At 36.3% G+C, this 19,752-nt stretch overlaps 1 protein-coding gene across 13 annotated transcripts in view; it reads right to left on the bottom strand.

Annotated features, from left to right (window-relative positions):
• Positions 1-19,752, bottom strand: part of VPS13B (vacuolar protein sorting 13 homolog B) — a 425,465-nt gene that overhangs the window by 110,363 nt on the left and 295,350 nt on the right. For all 13 annotated transcript variants that reach the window (XM_079302470.1, XM_079302474.1, XM_079302464.1 and 10 more), the window contains one exon: positions 6,472-7,174. In XM_079302470.1, coding sequence (XP_079158596.1) covers positions 6,472-7,174 — 703 coding nt within the window. The remainder of the gene's footprint in view (positions 1-6,471; positions 7,175-19,752) is intronic.

Here is a 19,752-nt window from a genome sequence, read left to right as displayed (position 1 = left end):
GGGATGCATATATAAGTAAAAGGAGAGGCTAGAATTACTCCACAGCAAGCCAAGAGAGAGTAAATAAAGGATTGAGAAGCGAGGAGCAGTGAACACGGCCAGAAATCTTATCCTCTACACCATGTGAAAAATTTGTCTGTGGCAGCAAAAGAAAAATGGTGAGACAACTATCACAGATTGACAAGACTTTCAATTACAAGACTGTATTTTAAAATCTGTTAGATTGAGAAGGTGAAGCCTTCAACAGATTCACATTTACCTTCCTCCCTCCCCTCAAAAATGAAAATTTAAAAAAAGATAATCTCTGGCTATTTTTGAATTCACCCAAACATCCAAAGCTACTTTTAGCCTTGCTTAGATCCAAGATTAAAACAAGATGGTCATATTTGTTCCTCACATAATGAATTGTATCTAATGCTGAAGCAATACACTTCTATGTATTAGACCAAAATTAGATGTTCAATTAAGTAACAGACTGAATAAAAGATAAAAGGTCATGTAAAGTGATGTAAATGGAATTTTAAAAATTTTAAATAATTAGTTTCTGTAAAAAGAGAAAGAATAGTCCTTTAATACGTTGTGGGGTTAAAGTTGAAATATCTTCATAAACTTGATTTGAGTTTGCAAGCTTTTGATTTCACTGCTATCCCCCTTCTCTAAACAGCAGACAGCAAACCCAAAACTTCAGAAGATAACAGGGAGTAAGGGGAAAAAAAACAAGCAAGGGAGGAGAAAATTCACATCTTGAAGGTTTTCATTCTCCAATTAAGAAATGCCTAAATCTAAATTATTTTTACTTTTAACCCAATAATAAAACAGCCCCAATGTGGATTTCTCTATCCAATTACACAATAGCATCTGGACCCATGAAGAAGAAGGTGAAGAAGGACAAGCCTCTACCCTAAAACCTCCATTTTGCTTTATATATATATATATATATATATATTACTATATTCTAAAATCTTAATCTCTAAGTGTTCCACCATGTGACATTACACACTTCTATTCAAACTACACACCCAGAATCCCAGTTCTGTCATTCAGTTTTGGAAGTCTTCTCCACAGCCTCAGGACAAACACAGTGCTCTCCTGGGGGTCAGTGCCTGTCAGCACAGAAAATCTAAAATCCAACATTTGTCCCTCTTCATAGTTGACAGCCAGGCCAGCTAAGGAGGCACAGCCTGTGGGAGGTTTAATGGGGGGAGCTCAGGGACCCAGAGCCAGGCAGGGGACAGGGGACAGGGGACAGGGGACAGGGCTGCTGAGCGTGTGTGGGACAGCAGCTCCGCTGGAACACTACCCAGCCCAAACGAGCACTGCAATCTGCTTTTATTTCAATGGATGAATCACATTTTGGTCTGCAGTCAATTTTAAAAGCCAGTGTGATGCTGCAATCATCTCTGCATTTGAAACTCTGAAGTGGAACGTTTGGTCTTGTTTTCAAAACGGTTTCCACTGGAATTTAAAGAACACAAGTGGAAAAACATTTCTGCCGGCGTACTCACAAGTGCTGTGTCAGGAAGCTCAAAAATGAGCATTTACAGTAACCTGAGGAATGCACATTCCCAGGCCGATTTGGCTTTATGGGTGGGGGCAGCACTGCTCCCCCCTCGTCCATGCCTGCAGATGTACGGGACAATAAATATACCCAGAGGGGAACAGGTGACACTCCAGCAGAACTCCCTCAATCCTGTGCTAAGAAACAGCCTTAAATCCCTCTCTGCCATGTAGGAAGCACAGGCTGACAGGGAGGCAGTGAATCAGGCTCCCTGCCAGAGCCAGCCTGGGCTGCTTTTCATGCAAAAGCCTGGAAAAGGCTTTCCATTAGATCAGAGGTTACATGTGGTCTCAGCTACTGCATCTGCTCTTCATGGACCCCCTGCCATCAAAGGCGTGGGTGTCAAATAAAATAAAATAAAATAAAAAGCAAGAATAATTCTGGATGGCCTCACAATGACTGTTTTTTGAAAATGAGTTGTTGGAGGAAGTTGAAGAAATTCCATGCATAACAGATATTTACTGAGAAATTTCTCTCCCTTGAAACAACCAAGCACCACAACCTCCTCTTTGAAAGTAAACAAACAAACAAATAGAAAAAAGATTTTTCAAGAATGCCCAGAGCACAGTGGTCAGGAAATGAGGCAATTTTGTATCTGGATTACATTACCTGAAACAAAGCAAATAAAGATTTAAAAAAAATATTTATAAAAGCAGCTTATGAGATTACATTAAAAACAATTGCACCCACTTTTATTTAAGTAAAAATGGCCAAAACTCTGTTAGCAAAAACTAACAGTTAGCAGATGCCTTTTTGTTAAATATAGGATGAGCATTTAAAAAAAAGGGTCACTTTACAGTATCTTTCAGTCTATTTTTACAGATTCTCACAAGTAAACTCTAAGTGCAACTAGTCTTTTTAGTGCCACTTACTAAGCAGCTAAAATTTATTCTATTAATTTATATACTTTGATTTCAAGTTCCTGTACCTTGCAGTAGCATAACTGCAATCAAGCTGCACAATTACAAAACACAAATAAAGCAGTTTAGCACAAGCATAATAAAACTGAGTTAACATTTCAACAACCCAATAAGTCTCCTGCTTGTACAAACTGGCTTGCCAGTGGACTTGGCTGTAGAAAAGACTGAGGAAGCACAACCATTGAGTCTTCAGCTCCTAGGCAGGCAAATGCTCCCACATACAGACTGGTCTGATGGAAATGTGCTGCTACTGACTGCTAATTAATAAACTAAGAATACTGAACTTTTAAATAGCCTATTTCCTCCTGTTTAATTCATGTTTCAGAAATTAAGCTAAAAATAACACAGCTAGTGTTGGAGGAGCCAAGTTCTTTGGATGAAATTTAGTGTTTCAGCCACTGTACAATGCTCTGTCTCACAAAGACAGTGATAGTGTAATGTGCAAAATTGTGAATTTTATGCTCTATTCAAAATTAATAACAAAACCCTTCTCCCAAATAAAATACATATGGCTTCATAACAGTATAAAATCTTCATTTCTACACAATATTCAAAGCAGTAAACCACCATGAAGCAGTAACCCTTAATTCTGTCACCATCCTAGGACTATTATTCTCTTTAAAATTCATGTTGGTACAATTTAAAGGATAATTTCTCTGTCTTATACAAAGGTTCATAAAAAAGACTGTCATCAAATTACCTATTAGAAGCATTTTTAAAGTCTAGAAAATATTTTTTGACTTACAGCTAAACAACATAATTCTTAGAAGTACACTATTGGGAGGTGAGGGATGAAAAGCACAACTAGATCCAGATTATCACAGGTTTTCTTTACCCTAAAGTTTTTTGTGGAACTTATGTCAACCAAAAAATAAGACCTTCCTAATTTCTCAACAGAATTTTGTACTTTGCTTCTGCTTTGCAAAAATTTGAGGGTTGTTTCAGAATGGTAGTTTTTTTAAAAATAAAGGCTGTAAGAAATGGCACAGTATTTCACAAGACCCAAATCTATGGCTGTTTAAGGAACAGTATTCAAGTCTTCAGAATTTCACACCAAAATTGATAGAAACAATTTTTCTAAATGTTTTAAAACATTCCTAAAATAGTCTTATGCAGTATATGTGCTGTAGAATGCATAGAATACATAGAATGATTTTAAACAGGAGGCATTTTATTGGCATGTTTTGAATGTAAAGTAAATATTTCATATATAGCTTAGCTACGTAAGTTTAACCATATTAATTTAAGTAATGAGAAAACACCCTCATAGGATTACCAAACTTTATAACAGTGTAATTTTACTTTTGCTCACACAAGTCTCAGTTTTTAGGCTGTGATCAAAATTTGCAATGTTATAGGTCTGAATTTTTGGGCTGCTGCTGTGCTGTTGCCTATCTCCATCACAGGATGGAAAGCATACAATATTTTCACTAGGTCTATGATTTGGTTGGCTGTTTTTTATTTTTGTTTTCAAGGGGGAAATATGCTCCCTCAGTTCTTATTGTCCAGTTAAAATATATCTAACTGGAAATATGGTTTAGCAGCATTCACTGCAATTTAAACATTATTTGTGCCTTTTTCTCACTCTCCTGTCCTTGACACACAGAGAAATATAGGAATATAGTGCATGTGTATTGTACAGAAGGAGAGAAACATTCTTTCAAACATTCTTTCAAATAAACTTTATATTGTTCTTCATCTGGACAATACATGTCTTTCAGACAAAACTGTCAGCAAAGAATCAGAATATCAAGAAAATTTGGTGTGATTGATGAAATCAACTACAGCAGTACAAAAAATGCCACAAAGATCTCCTTACTCTGTATTATATGAAATGCAATATAAAGAGTGTGTGCAATACATACACACTCACACATATATATAATATATAGTTCATGGCTGTTTTCCCTCTGTTAGAAATGAAAAATAGAAATTTCCAAAACTATCATGTTACTATAGCAGTATGACAAACAAATCCTAAATGATGCAACTACCAACACAGCAGGTCTTTCTGAAGAAGAGGCAATAAGAACTTTATACTACCTCTTTTGCTGAATGAATTAGGGTGTAACTTGAAGCCTGCCCTAATTTTATTAACTTATTAATACATTTAGGATGGTGCTTTTGGGTACTAGCACTTTGGCATCCACATCTCAAACTCTTTTGAAAAGAGCACTATTGCTTTAGCAGCAAGCAAGGATTCTGTGTGATCCATGAGGAAGGTAATTATTTACTGCCCAGAGAGGCAGCAGGTTCCACCTTCACATACTGTCTGAGTCCTACCTCCACAGTTTTTTACATTTTACTGACATGGAGAAATAAATCCAAATAAAAAAGTAAGACCTGTGTATGGCTAATCTTTGGTCTTCCAATGGAGCAACCTGTGGTGACTGAGGAGCTTTCAGGCTGTATGTTCCTATCTACATTATTTAGACTTCTTGCCATGTTTCTGTGCTCTTTGATGCACTTTGAATTTATGAGAAGACTTTATTACAGCTTGTGTTTTGTAGAATTGCTACCATAGACATGAAGATGGTGAAAGGTTTCAGGAGTTAATTATAGAAGCAGAATGGACAGAACTTTGTCCCTGTTCATTGTTGGTGGCAGCTTGTACTAAGGACATGCTTGAATGCCTCAGACATGAGAAATGAAGAAGTCCTATTGCATCTTTCCAAAGCACTAACTTAATGAAGATGCGATCTTAGACCTACTCCAAGCTTCCTTCAAGCTTTGCTTTGTGAATTCTCTTCACATTAATTGCTGAAATAACCACATTTTACATAGTATTTAAGAAATAAAGATGAGAATCTGGAGTAAATCAAATTCATGACACAGATGTGTTTTGTTCAAGGCAGGCAGAACAGGAAGATCAGAGAAAGATGAAAACATAAGAAGGATTAATAAATGTAGCAGAGAACAAATTTCCCTATTTTAAGTATCTTCTCTTCCACTGCCTAATCTTTCTCACTGTTTCATCCCTCTTAAAAGTTCCAAACCAATTCAGATTTCTGAGAACAGTTAAGATTGCATTTTTAGTCTTTTGCATAAGCACATTATTTTAATGGTAATTTTCAAAAGATACAAACTTATTCAGCAAAAATTTGGTAAAGCTGCACAGAAAAGTATACTACTTTTCACAGCTGCTGTGCTGTGACTATAAGGAAAAGCTAGCAATACCTGTAGATCTCATTCAGAAAGCAATTTGAAACCCTGTATCATTCTGGCTGTATGTTCACCTGTGACTCTACATACTCATTTACACTTTTTGGGGTAACAATCCATAATGATCTATCTCATGTAATCATTATACCCTGTACTGACTGCTAGACAAATGAATTGCAGTAATTTGATTTCTCTCTTCAGCAGCACAGATAAGCAGAAAAAGAAGATTTCAGAATATTTTCTACTGAACAGCTATTTTGACATCTCTTATTATAAACTTTTCATATGGATTTTTTTTAAAGGCATTTTTTAAGAGATTGATTTGCTACAAAACCCTATTGCTGAATTGAATAGAAACTTAAAATACATTACATCACTTTATACTGTTTGAAAGATCACTTCATTTATTTTACAGCTTATGTCCAAAACACCAGGTGCTTCTACAGTGTTTATCTTTACATTTTAGTGGTAGGCTAGTATAGGAAAATATTGTGACATTCAGTCATAAAAAATGCTCTTTATGAAATTTCCTTAGCTTACAACTTTTACTTCCTTAGAAAACTTTGAGAAGTTACAGCAGTGCAACAATCCCTGTCACAATCTGGTAGTGAGAAAGCAATACTAAGAAACAGGAAGAACTGGTTGCTAAAAGATTAGATCTTAATTAATTTCAAAGATTTTACACACTTAAGTTGATTCAGCTGTGAGGTATATACAATATATATATTCAGTGATTGATATTAAAGGTGTCCTGAAGTTCTCCCAGCTGTAACTCTGAGATGTGCAATCATTTTCACAGCTACAGCCAGCCTGGCTGCTCAATGCTCTCACCTGTACACTTGTAGTCCGAGGCCACTCCTTTAAGGCCAGCGTCGAACACTGATATTTCTACCTTTTGCTTCCTGTGGTGGCAGCTGAGGAGCAGGGAGGGCTGTGACAGAACCAGGTAGAGGAAGGGCTGCAGCTGCACGTCCCCAGCTCCCCTGCGGCCAGGCTGCCGCACGATGGTTATGCCCAGCGCTTGTCGAGCGGAGGATCTCGTGGAAGCGTGCAGACTTTCCAGTGACAGAAGACCTGCTTTTCTCCCAGCAGACAGGGGAGGGTTACTGCTCAAGAGATCATCTGCTGTGACAGAAGAGATGCATGGCTGACTGGGCTTCTTGGTATCCTGGCTGCTGCCTGAGACTGTTTCTGGAAGGTTCAAGGAGCTTTTGCTTATCTTCTCACCATCTTTCTGCTCTTGCACTGCCTTTGGTTTAGGTGAGGCAGTGCATGAGTACGTCATCAGTGAGACTCGGCTCGCTGTCACAAAAATGTCAAAGGGGATGAAGTTGAGATTCTTCACGATGGAAGACTGGCGGGAAGGACGGGCAATGCGGTGCTGGCTGGTGCCACTGTGCTGCTCGATCTGAATGATTCTGATCTTCACACTGTCACTGCCAATTCCACTGTCCTGTGCCCCGCTACAACGGGAAGAAGTCTCAACTGTTCCTCCATCAGACACATCCATCTTCTTCTGCTCTTGCTTGGAAACCTGCAAAGGAAAATGTTATATTAACTTCTGATATCCATATCCCAACTATTTCCATTTCAGTCACAGCAAAAAATCACTACATAAACATGATGTCAAAAAGGAGAAATAAAAAAAAAAAAATCTGCCAAGTTAACTTTAATGCAGTAATCACTCATAAAAACACAGCAGGTGTCTGTTCCAATGAAATGATGACTCACAATAGCAGAAGAGCCAAAAAAATATGTGAAAAAGGAAAAAAAAGCAAGCAGTAAGAATTTCTAGGCTTCAAAAATATTTTTTAAAAATTAAACTTTTCATTTAAAAAACTCCAAAGAATTTAAAAAAAAATTATGGATTAATATAAACCCATATATCTGTGGAATAATGTATTGTAAACAAAAGCCTAGTTAGGATTGTTTTCCAATTTTGACCACTGATGCTCAAAAAGTCACCTTTGTCACTAATGTTTTGCATTGTGATTAGATGAAATAGAACATTATATTAATCCATTACATAATCATAACATAACTAAAGGGAAATTATAAATAGAAATGTATAAAAAACATATTGTAGAAAAATATTTTTTCTTAAGAGTCATGGAAGGCAGCTGCCTTACCTAAAATACCAAAGTTAAAGGAAACATCAGGACTGTCTAAAGACTGTCTTGGTGATGGGTATGAGCTCTTAGCTAACTGAGGCCACATAAGGTATTGGCTATGACACCCATAGGGTTTCTCATAAGAAATCACTGCATATAGAAATATTTCAAAAAGAAAACATACACCACTGACAAACAAAGAGAGTGCAAGAGTGAAATAAAAAGTTGCAAGGCTGTGTCCAGAGACCTTATAGTCTCAGCTCAAAAGACAGTGACAAAGGAGAAAAGCAGGTTTTCAGGAAAAACCACTTTCAACACTACTTATGAAACAAGTAGAAATCCTATCAAAAGCTTTAGGACAAGGTAGGGAGCATATACTAAAATATGTGGCAAAAAATAATCTGCAAAAATTCAATAATAATTTATGCCTGACTAATCCCTCAGATTCATATGAAGACTAGAGTCATACATTCACTCTGTATAGCTTCCACAGCATAACTAACACTTCCATCTGTGCTGCTGCAGCAGAGTTTCTGCTCTGCTCTGTACTGGAGCTAACACAAGAAAAGCCCAACTTGGTTGGATTTGTAACCCATCCAGCCCAGTACAATTTTTGATAGCACCAGGAGGAAACTCTGTCTACTGCTTGCAATTGCTCCTCTCCTCCTCCCCAGACATCCACAGCTGCTGCATGTAGGATGCCAGGGCTACATGTTTGTGTGGTTGTTTTAGTAACCAGTTCTGGGCTTCTTGTCCATGAATTCATGCACTTCCCCACTGAACACACTGATAGTGTTCTCCACAACCTTCAGGGGCAACAAGTTCCAATTAAAAAAAGAAAATTGCTTTAAACCATCTCCTCCTAGTGACACTGCTTTCCCCCAATCTTTTGCAGCATATGAATTGTTCAGGTCCACATTCAGCTTTAATAATGTTGTTATTGACTTGTAACCTATGATCACAGCCTCCCCCAAGCCTTCTCCTCTTCAGACATGGAAATCCCAGCCTTTTTTGTTTCTCCTCACAAAGAAGGTGCCCCAGCACCTTCAATCTTTTAAATAGCCTCCCTTCTCTACTTCTGTAATTCCACTATGGCCTTCTTGAGTACTCTACAAAGCACCCAAGAAGTGGAATCACTTCACTTCTCTATAAAAGTGAAATGCTGCCTTCTGTCTTGTTCTCCACCTCCATCCAGATGTCCAGTATTTTGTTGGGTTTTTTTGGCTGACACTGCACATTGACTCAATGATTTAATTTCTTCACTGCAGGACCTATTACAATAATTTCTTATTATCTTCTCCACCCTAATGAATCTTCAAAAAGTGAAATATGAACTAGGGCAAACAGTACCTTAACTTCCTCTTCAAAAGAGAATAATGAATTAAAAATAAATAATTTATCAGCAGCTTAACTATAGGAAGGAAGGGCAATGAATTTCTCAATTTCTTCAAATTTCTGTGGTATTTATGCAGCCATGTATTAGATTCTACATATACTGCAGAAATTTGGTTATGAGGGAGGTAAAGAAAAGCAGGCCTTTTAAACCTTCCTTTATATTGTGCTTTATGGAACAAAGGGAGCAATCACCTCTCCTTTTCTTTAAAGGAATGAACACACTAGAAAAAGTATTACAGAGGAAATCCTAAAACAGAACCATTAACTAGCTGAGATTTTCTTTGAAAAGGTTTCTGCCAGCTCTGGTTACAATCTCTTCAGATTCACTCATGTACATATTTTTCAAATAACCAATAAAATTCTTTGCGGCTGTTTTCTATGGCAGACTCATATCACTGACTTGTAAATGTGATATCACTTTTAATGCTGCCTCTGTAAAAATAACTAGAGACCATTTTAATGAATCACTACACCATGAGCCAAGAAATCCTCATTCCTCCTGATATCCTGGCCAAGTTAGGCTATTTGCACCTCAGCCTCTCTGCCTGGTAAACTATAAAGTGCTTCACCCATATCCTGCACTGATGGCACTTTCAAAATTGGTACAGATGGTTTCATTGCTCAGGTATTGAGGGCAAGCAGAAAGAAAGGATGGAGCTGCAAAAAAATTTTGCCATATAATTTCATGGAAATCCTGCCTGTAATTAAGTTGAGAGCATATACTGCTAAACCCAGCAATTTTTTACTGCTACACAGACATCAGTTGAGTCTGATGTAAAATGTTTTCAGAAAGCACAATTCAGTGGTGAATAATACTCTTATGGTTACTACATGATATTCTCTTATTCTCTATTATTCTATATCATCTATCATGATATATCTCTCTTACTACATGATATTCTCCTCAATGCAGCAGAAATTTCAGCAGCTACTGACATTTAGGTTATGCATGACTTGGCCAGAGAAAATGAAAATATGGCATCATTCACTAAGTGACAGCCTTCCAGGGAGAAAAGCATCACATGTATATGACAAAGCAGAGGAAGAAATCAAAGCACTTCTGGTTTCTATGTGGATCCTCCCTTCTCACACCTAAACAGATTTGAGTTGAAGTCTAGATCTTTTCCTCTGCCTCTTTTTATCATTAAGTATTTATTAAATGTTCTGGACTATGCAAAGGATCTCTAGGAAAGTAAGAAAGTAGCTCAGCCTTCATCCCCAGTCAGACTGTAGGTTCTCTGTGCAGATTGCTGCAAGGGTGCTAATTGGTCCCAACTGCTGAGTTTCCTGTTATGCAGAATTTCAACTACAGAAACTTTACTGAGACCCCAAATCAATTCATGCAGGTCACTGAACAGCACTCAGAAGGCAATTTCTGCTCAGCATTAAGCAGTATGGAATATGAACCAGTGCCCAAAAGGTGAAAGACACCATATCCTATTACGGTTTTCCATGCCACCCGGTTCCACAATGAAACTCTGACTTATGTAGGCTCTTACCACATATATTCTAAAGGCTGAAACATAATAATGATTTGCAAGACAGCTGTGCATAACACAACTGGGTACAAAATAAAAGTGCAGAAGAATCACTGAAACTTCTTGCATCAATGTCAGCTCAGTAGAGCATCAAGCCTTCCAACCATGTTTCAAAGTTAACCTGAAGACCTGCTTAGTAATAAACTTGGGAAGCATTTGGGTATTCCTCTAATGGGATAAGAAGATGAGAGGGAACGAGTTCTCAATACAACAACTCTAAAAAGATTCTTTGCTGTACTATGGAATAATGGGCCAATGCTTTAAAGATGTCAAGAACAGCAATATCATCTTGCTGTTAGCAAATGTAATGGTAACATTTATCATTGGGCTGTATAATATCAATTCTCTTACTCTTTACATAACCCATTTAAAATGAACAATAAAAGTTTTCTTTAATTAGCTACTGGTGTGCATTAACATGATCATGATTAAACCATAAAAACCAACCGTACATTACTCTGGTCCCCTATCCCATGTGTTTTAAATTATTTTAGTTGAAAATGTACTTTGAGTCCCTTTTAAAAGTTCGACCTTCTGCTTTCAGAGAATTAAATGCATATTACTATAGTGGAGAAGATAATGTTTCAGACCTCCAGGCATATATTAAACACACTGGCAGCACATTAGACAAAATGCTTTACTTATTAGATACTTCCTATTCTAAACAGTGTCATCAAAGGCTAAAAACAAAATCCATATAAAAGCTGCACAATGCTTCCACACAGAACCTGTGCCAAAATCCCTGTACTTTCCAGCTAATGAGGAAAGGATGTGTACTCTTAACATATGAATGTAAGATTTTCCAAGCATTCACTTTAGGAAACAGGACTATTGATTCCACATGGCTTATGTTAAATGAAACTGTATTGGTAAAATAACCTTTAAGATATTTGGCATGATAACTATAATTAAACAGTATTCAAAGGAATAAAACAAAAGGGAATTTGGTTCCACAATAGCTAATTAAAATAAAATGAAAAAACACAGCATGTCATCTATCAAGATAAATTGTTATTGTTTAAGAACTATTTAAATACTGTTAAAATATACTTTTAGATAAAATCTGAAAGGACTGGAAAAATATTTGTGGTTTAAAAATGGATAGTTTGGTGAAGAAAAAAGTATAGGACGTTGAAATTTTAAGCTGAGATAATAGCTTTAAAGCTTTGAGCATAACCAGATGGCACTTAAATCAGAGGTATTCTACAGTTTCACTGTCAGAATAAGTTGCAATATGGAAAGGTTTTCAATAGCTAGAAAAAACATATCAAGATGATAGTTTACTTCTTAGATCACTTCAGTGCATTTTCTTTCACAGTTATATATCCTATCAATACTACACACCATAGGAAAGGTGTTGAAAGCTACAATGGTAGCTGGGGAACTGTGGTTAATTCTTGCTTTTCATGTGTTGAGATAGGTAACTTGACTAGCTTAACCTCTTGGGTTCACTAGGGCATATGCACATCTATCTATCAAGAGAAAGGGCATGGAAATGGCATGTCCTGTAGAACACACACAGATAAGTAGATCATAAAATCAAGGATCAATAAATAGATTGGCTTTTCAACATTGGCAAGTAGTTCCATCTAAGGTGACTGCAATTTTAACAGGTAAGTCTTATTTATTTTCCATTTCTGATCACAGTACTTAGATGGTAGTGATGCCTTCAAAGTTTTCACTCCATAAAGAACAGGAAAAAATCATTAAGGTAAACACACAACCTAATTCTTTAGACCAATATTTATCATATTTTCCAAATCAAAAAGAAGCATTTTACAATTGGCAGAATTGCCATGTTACAGTTCTTAGTCTCTCAAGAATTTTCAACAATACAATGTAAGCATGTGCAAATTTAACTATAAACATTTTTATGTTCTTTTTCTGGTACTTCACAGAATAATTCTTTAATTAATAGAATAACTGTAAGCAATATAATCTTTGGAAGTGCAGCCACTCTAGTGGAAAAGCATCTACATCTGCATATTTTTTCCAGCTTCTCATATTAATTATGGTCATATAATGACACTATTGAAGTAAAATTTCCAGTCATTTCTTAACTCTGATCAAAACCCTTCAGCCAATCATGAGCTCATGCTTCACATTACATAAGTTATGGAAAGACTCACAAGTGTGAAACCACAAAATCAAAGTGCCAATCACATCTGCTCCATCACTGTTGTATGTGACCTAGTTTTATTCCTTTTGCTAAAAAGTATTAATATTTACATGGAAATAAAATCTTGCCCACTGGACAAAGTAACTTACAGAAAAGGAATATGCTTCGTTTTTGTTTTCTGTTATGCTTAAACTGGAATTACAAAGATAACGCTGGATAATTTATTCTTTTGTACTGAGAACTTCACGCACTGCACTGAGAAATTTCCCACAATTTGGAAATTTAGTTAATGCATCATTGCTATCCAATGGAACTTTGTTTGTCACATTGCTCTACTGAACACTCAAAACAATTCTGTTTTGCATATGAGCTATATGAATTTAATTTTGACCATTATCAAAATTATTTTGTAAATTAACATATTAATTTCACACAAAAAGTATAATAAAAGACACACATAAAAACATATTTGACTATTAAATTTTGTCCTCCAGTGTAATAAAGTTCCAGATTAAAATTTCAGTCCCACTATTAAATCTAGACAGATTGCTTCTACTTGTATCAATGCAACTGCAGAAAGAGTCCTTTATAAAATGAACCTAAAGCTGTCCTCCAAAAGGGAACTATTAAATCAAGCCAAAATGAGGCAACAAAAATAGCAGAGATGTCTGAAGTAGTTTATTTCATAAAAGTCAAATGTTTTTTTTTTTCTCTAAGGAGTTTTCTTTTAAAGCAGAATTTGTTGCAAACCAAATGATGCCAATTTGAAATGTAATTGTGTATATGAACTTCTGGACCTACAGAATTACTTCAGATGGGAATTGTACTTTTCACAATACTGCAGGAATTTCATGCAAGTTGTGAAGGCAAGGAGCAATACAAATTCAGCTTCTTTGTGCAATGTTTTCCCAGCTCTTCAAAAGTAAAGTAAGAGGGTACATTCTATTAAACACTGATGCAAATATTCATAAATCAAAGCTATGTTAAATGTTCCAACTGTAACATGGATATCCAAGTGCTAAATCCTTTCTAATGCAAACAAAATTATTTTTTTCATCTTAATACAAACAATATGTTTATTTTGCTACCCTATGAAGGCCAGTAAGAAACTTGTGTTAAATTTTTTTTCTTTCCAAATAAAGGCTTTCAATTTAAAAAGACCAGGCTGAAATTTGGTAGAGTTCTTTTTTCCACAGCATTTTTTCATTAATATTTTTACTAAAAGCATTAGCGTTTTTTGGTGTCATTTTTCAAATTTAAATTCAAATCCTAAGTTCATATCTTCGCTTTTATACAAGAAATATTGGCTTAAAACACACATTTCTTTTAGACATGGTGAGGGTTTGCTCCATTTTTCACACTTCCAATTTTTATTTTTGGTTTATTTTTGTTTTTGTTTTGTGTGGGGTTATTTTTTTGTTTTTTTGGGGGGCACGGGGGGGGGGGGTATTGTTTTGGGGTTTTTTTGTGTTTAAAGCCAAGAAAAATAATTTTTCCATTAGAGTCTTCTTGCACATTTCATGTGGATATTTTCAAAAGCAATAGTTGAAACTTCACCTAGACTTTTCACACGTATGTATGGCACATACAGATTACCTGTGGGATCAGACCCAGCCAGCAGAGGTTTAGGAAAGACCTAAACCAACTCATCTGCTTCTATGACCAGGTGACCTGCCCAGTAATGACTGTTGATGCAGTCCAAGTGGACTTCTGCAAGATGACATTGAGATGCTGGAGTGTGTCCAGAGAAGGGCAACAGAGCTGGTGAAGGGTCTAGAGAATAAATCCTACAGGGAGTAAGGAGGTGGGTTTGTTTAGTCTGGAGAAGAGGGGCTCAGGGGAGACCTTATCACTCTCTAGAAATGCCTAAAGGGATTGTATCAAGGTTGGGGTCAGCCTTTGCTCCCAAACAAATACTGAAAGTGCAAGAAAACAGTCTCAAGCCATGCCAGAGAAGGTTCAGTTTGGACATAAAGAAGAATTTCTCCACTGAAACATTGCTTAAGCATTGGAATGTGCTGCCTAGGGAAATAGTGGAGTCACCATCCCTGAAGGTTTAAACAATGGTGTAATTGCCATGGTGGTGCTTGGTCAAAGGTTGGACTCAATGACCTTGACATTGGAGGTCTTTTCCTACCTTATTGATTCTACAATTCTATGACATTCTCTAAGATTACAGTATCAGACTAATTTTACCAATCTCAGTTTTGGGTCACATTTCAATGCAGTTTAAATAATTTAATTGTATTAAATATGGAAATATTAGAAGTATCATTCATTGTTACGATTTCTGAACATGAGAAATTTAATGAAGTTATTTACTCCTATTGGAGTAAATTTGAATATTCTCCCATTGACTAACACTTAGCATTCTGTAAAATAAATTAAAAGATGCAGGAGGAAAATGCCAAATACCTGACAAAAATTCAAAGTGGAATTCAACCAAGCCTCAAAAGAAAAATTCAGGCACAATTTTCTAAAAGAGGATGAATGAATGTATGAACAATAAAAAGTCATTATTGTAATGTGGTAAAGCAACTTGGTACTTGACTTTCATAACACAGACTCTGTCTTCAGCCTCTTGAATGAGTAACTGTACAGTTAAATGAAGTATTCCTAGAACCAAATAGTGCAATCTTTTTCTCAATATATATTAGATACTTTAACCATTTTGAGCATTTTAAAGGCAATTAAAATAACTAAATCCACAGCAGATTAGAAGATTTCATGTACAGATGCTGCCTAACTAAACAAACTTCATTCTACATTATTTCCAGTAATATAAGTCAGACTGAGTCAGACTATATGCCATGAACAAAAAAATCCACAGTGCAGGAGTCTCCAGTGAGAAATATCCAACTACTGGCACACTACTGCTCACTGTTGCTTGAAACATGTGCTGGGATCTTGAGTTCCTCAGGTTTTAAAGCTTTTAGATGTCTGTAAAATTATCTACCTGGACCTTACTACCTTTTTTTCCCCCTAGGTTACTCCATCTCACCTGTATCAACTTGCACCTAAACTGATCTTTGACTAAATCATGTTTCAATTTGTTGAGAATATTTTAAAGACTACCTGAAGAAGTAAAGCACGCGAAACAACATGTGAACTAAAACCTGCAAAATTAGGAATTCCAGAATATATTTTCTTGGTAACAAGGCCATGACAAAATAACCCCATTTTTAGCAAGTTGTTTGTCTCAGCTTTGGTATATAATTCCATGCCAGAGTGAATTTGTGACTCCTCGTTTGTGCCCTATATGACAGTAAAACAGCCAGTTCAGGATCTGAAGCATCCAAAAAAAATAATCTCAGAAAGAAAAACAACAAGCTTGAGAAAAAAATTGTACTTGTTATTTTGGCCTGTTCTGTTTCTTTCACTGGTTCATGGTACAATACAAAGCAGTGAAGGAAAAGGACAGACCATAGCAGCTCATCTTGGATTAACTTAAGCCTCAAAATTGCACCCTAGATCACACTCGCTGGATTTGTTTAAATCAATTAAAAGAAAGAAAATAATCATGGCATTGGAGAAGGAATGGAAGGTCCAAAAAAGGACCTCTGGAAGCCACCTTCAGGGTGGGTGACACATGGAGCTGCATCTTCAGGTGTCTCCAACCCATCAGGCCTGGCAGCTCTCCAGCCCCCTCAGTCTCTCAGTGCTCAGAGGCTGCTCCAAAGCACCCAGCACTTAAATCATGCTGAGATTTGATTCTATACCTCACTGGAAAATCAGTGAACTACTGCGTAACACATCCTACAGCAATCTGACATTTTCAAAGTTTTCATCTGCTATGATTCCATTGGAGCCATTCAAATAAATATTGGGATGGTTCCTTTGGTGGGCCCAGATACAAACAGTTTGCAAAGTTTACTTCTTAAAGAAAAATAATTCTGACCTTTACATCTACTATATGGTGTTACTATGATGTACTATAATAAAGATGGAAAAAGACTGCACATATTACTGAATATTTACATATATTGTTTTTCCATAAAAATGCTTTTTCAGTTTTGGACCATGAAGTTTCTTTTGGTTCACTAACTACTGCTGCTTTTTTGTTTCTGGTTTTTTTCCCCCTTTGTTGTTCAGTGTTATTAAAATACTTTACTAAGCATTATTCTAAGTATAATTTTTTTAACTGGCCATAAATTCATTTGCTGTGGTGAGCTTGCTCACAGACATACCTGAGAAATGACCCAATGAACCACTCAAACAAGACCAGTCTACTCAGAAATTGCATTGTACAACAATGATTTTATAGAAATACAGTGGGTAAACCTTCCAGATGTTCAATGTGTAATGAACACTTATCTTGTGTTCATCTTGTCTATCTCTTGTGTGGAGAAGGCACTACTGCCTTTATAAAGAACTTTTATCAAGAGAATGGAGAACAGTTATGTGCCCATCTCCCACTGAAAAAAACCCGAGTTTGCCAGATAATTTATTTGTGATTCTGAATCTCTCCTCTTCTGTTCATGTTTTAGAAGGCAAATAACCAGCCAAAAAGGATGATCTGTAGAGACCAGATAGCCTATCCTAGCAGAGAAGCAAAAAGACATACACGCTCCTCCAAGAAAACAGCTGAACTAATGCAAACACACAAACTTAATTATCCCTATAGCTCTGGGAAGAAAACAATGCCCAACATTCTAAAATAATGTCTTAAATCACTGGTCTTCAGACATATATCAGATTTAGGAAACTTGTAGACAGGATCCCTACTCAGTAAAGCTAAAAGATTTTCAGTTTTCGGGATTCTCTAATTCAAACAGCTCTCCAATTGTCTGAAATAATGGTCACTGCTGTTTTTTGAGAACACTTTACTAAGTCATTATTCCTCCAGTGTTTTGATGGAGAAAGTTAAAATTATTGGAAACCTTTACTAAGGATGAGTCAAGAACGAAGCTTCCAGTCTTGATTCATGCAATGAGTCACAGGTAATCTGGGGGAAGGTACAGTCCCAGTGAAATGAAGAGCTGGAAATATTGCCTAGGAGCACACACTGAGGAAAAAAAGTGCTAATGTGCAAGATTATTAAGCAAACCTATCAAGCACAGCAAAAACACCTAAGCTGCATACTATGTACAAACAACTGAGAACTTTAAAGTATCTTTTCTCCAAGAAGGTACTAGCAGCCAATTATCTGCATAGATAAATTCAGAGAAATTAGAAATAGCTGCAAATCTGAATTTGATTCAGATAATATTATGTTATTAGCATCATATGCCTGACTCATAGCAATCTTTTATCACAGTCATAATCTATGATTTCTCCATTTGATATAGCAACCAGTAACTCAATCAGAGGGAAGCTAGCTGTAAAAACTGAAGTATTGTCCTGCTCTTTCTCCATACTCATGAGAAACACTCTGCAATGTAAGTCAATGTGACAACTCCCTCTTTTCTCCAAATGGGAATACCAACAGTACCAGATTGTATCATACTTAGCAAAGCCACAGACCCTTTGCATGTACTTTGTAGCCCTGTCACCAAAGCATGACATTGCACTAAAAATTAGTTCACTGTAATTTTACTAGATTGGCTTTTGTGATAGGTGGCAGTATACAAATGAACATGTTAAAAAGAAATTAAATACAGCTAGGCTCTTTACAATTCTTCCACTCTGAATGCTGTTTGCCCATGAAGAAACACTACTGCTTTCTCTGCCCCATGCAACCAAAATTCAGTGCAATATTCAAATGTTCAAGAAAAGTGGACAATTGTTATTACTGACACAAGTGAACTTCCCTGCAAGCAAGACACAAACAAAATGAATTCTTGGGATTCAGTGAAGTTCAGAAGTCAACGCAATGCCAGAAATTAATGTTGATGACCACAGGAAGGATATTAACATTCAGAAACTATTGCCTACCTATGGAATCCTCAACTGAAGCGTCAAGTTCAAATTATACTGTTTCATTCAAAATATCTAGTTTTAATTCAGGTATCTCAAAGTTCTCATAGCATGATTATGGATGCAACTTGTGCAGCATTGCAAGGGGATGAATGCAACTGCAAAGCAATTTGAAATGTTAAACACACCATTTGCTTATATTTGAAGTGTAAAAACTAAATTGTGCATTTCTAAAATTTCCAGGCTAACACAGAACTGAGATCTTCTGTCATGAGAGGTTTTCACTGTGTGAAACTTCTGTGCATGTGTGTGCATCCACAGACATGCTTATGTCCTTCTGAGTAACCCTCGTGTTTTGTTTTCATGTCTGCAAAATGGACCCTTCCTCATAAGGTTTCTTACTTTAGTGTGAATTCAGTTCATCCCTAGATCTCTCTTTTATTTTTTAGATTTTTTTTTTTTAATTGAAAAGTAAGATTTCTGCTTTGAAGATTCTTGAAAAATCACATCCATTTTCCCAATATAAGAACAGGATCTAGGTTTCCCCTGGAATGAAAATGTTTGCTCATCTGAAGTATCAAGAAGTACTGCACAGTCCTTCAGAAAGATATCTCCTCACTGGTTTTGGCAATAAAATCAAATGATGAGACAAAGCTTCCAAAGAACGGAAACTGGGTATGGCAATGACTCAAGACACTGGCAAGGACTTTATTTTGATAGTGTCCTTGAACTAACCAAAATATCTGTTATTATCAAGAAAACATCCGACAATTGGCTATGTGGGAATCCAAGTACTGGTAAAGCTACCAGGAAAATGATGCAAGTATTATTCAGCTATTCCAGCTAAGGGTTTTTATTGGCATTCTCAGAAAGTTATACTTTTGGCACTCTCTGACACTACTGAGCTACAAGATTTGTTTAAAACATATGAACTAGCTCAATGGTAAATATCATCAGAAGACTTTAATGTCATATACATTTCAGAAGATTTAGCCATTCTACAAATGTTAACAACTCCATAAAGCAATTAAATCTAGTAAGCCTACTTACTATCTAAGTGGATTAGATTAATCTGTGGAACAATCTTTACTAA

This window comes from Erithacus rubecula (genome assembly GCF_903797595.1).
Source record: "Erithacus rubecula genome assembly, chromosome: 3".
Classification (NCBI taxonomy): Eukaryota; Metazoa; Chordata; class Aves; order Passeriformes; family Muscicapidae; genus Erithacus; species Erithacus rubecula.
Note: the sequence above shows the minus strand (reverse complement) of the source record. Positions and strands in the feature narration are given on the sequence as shown.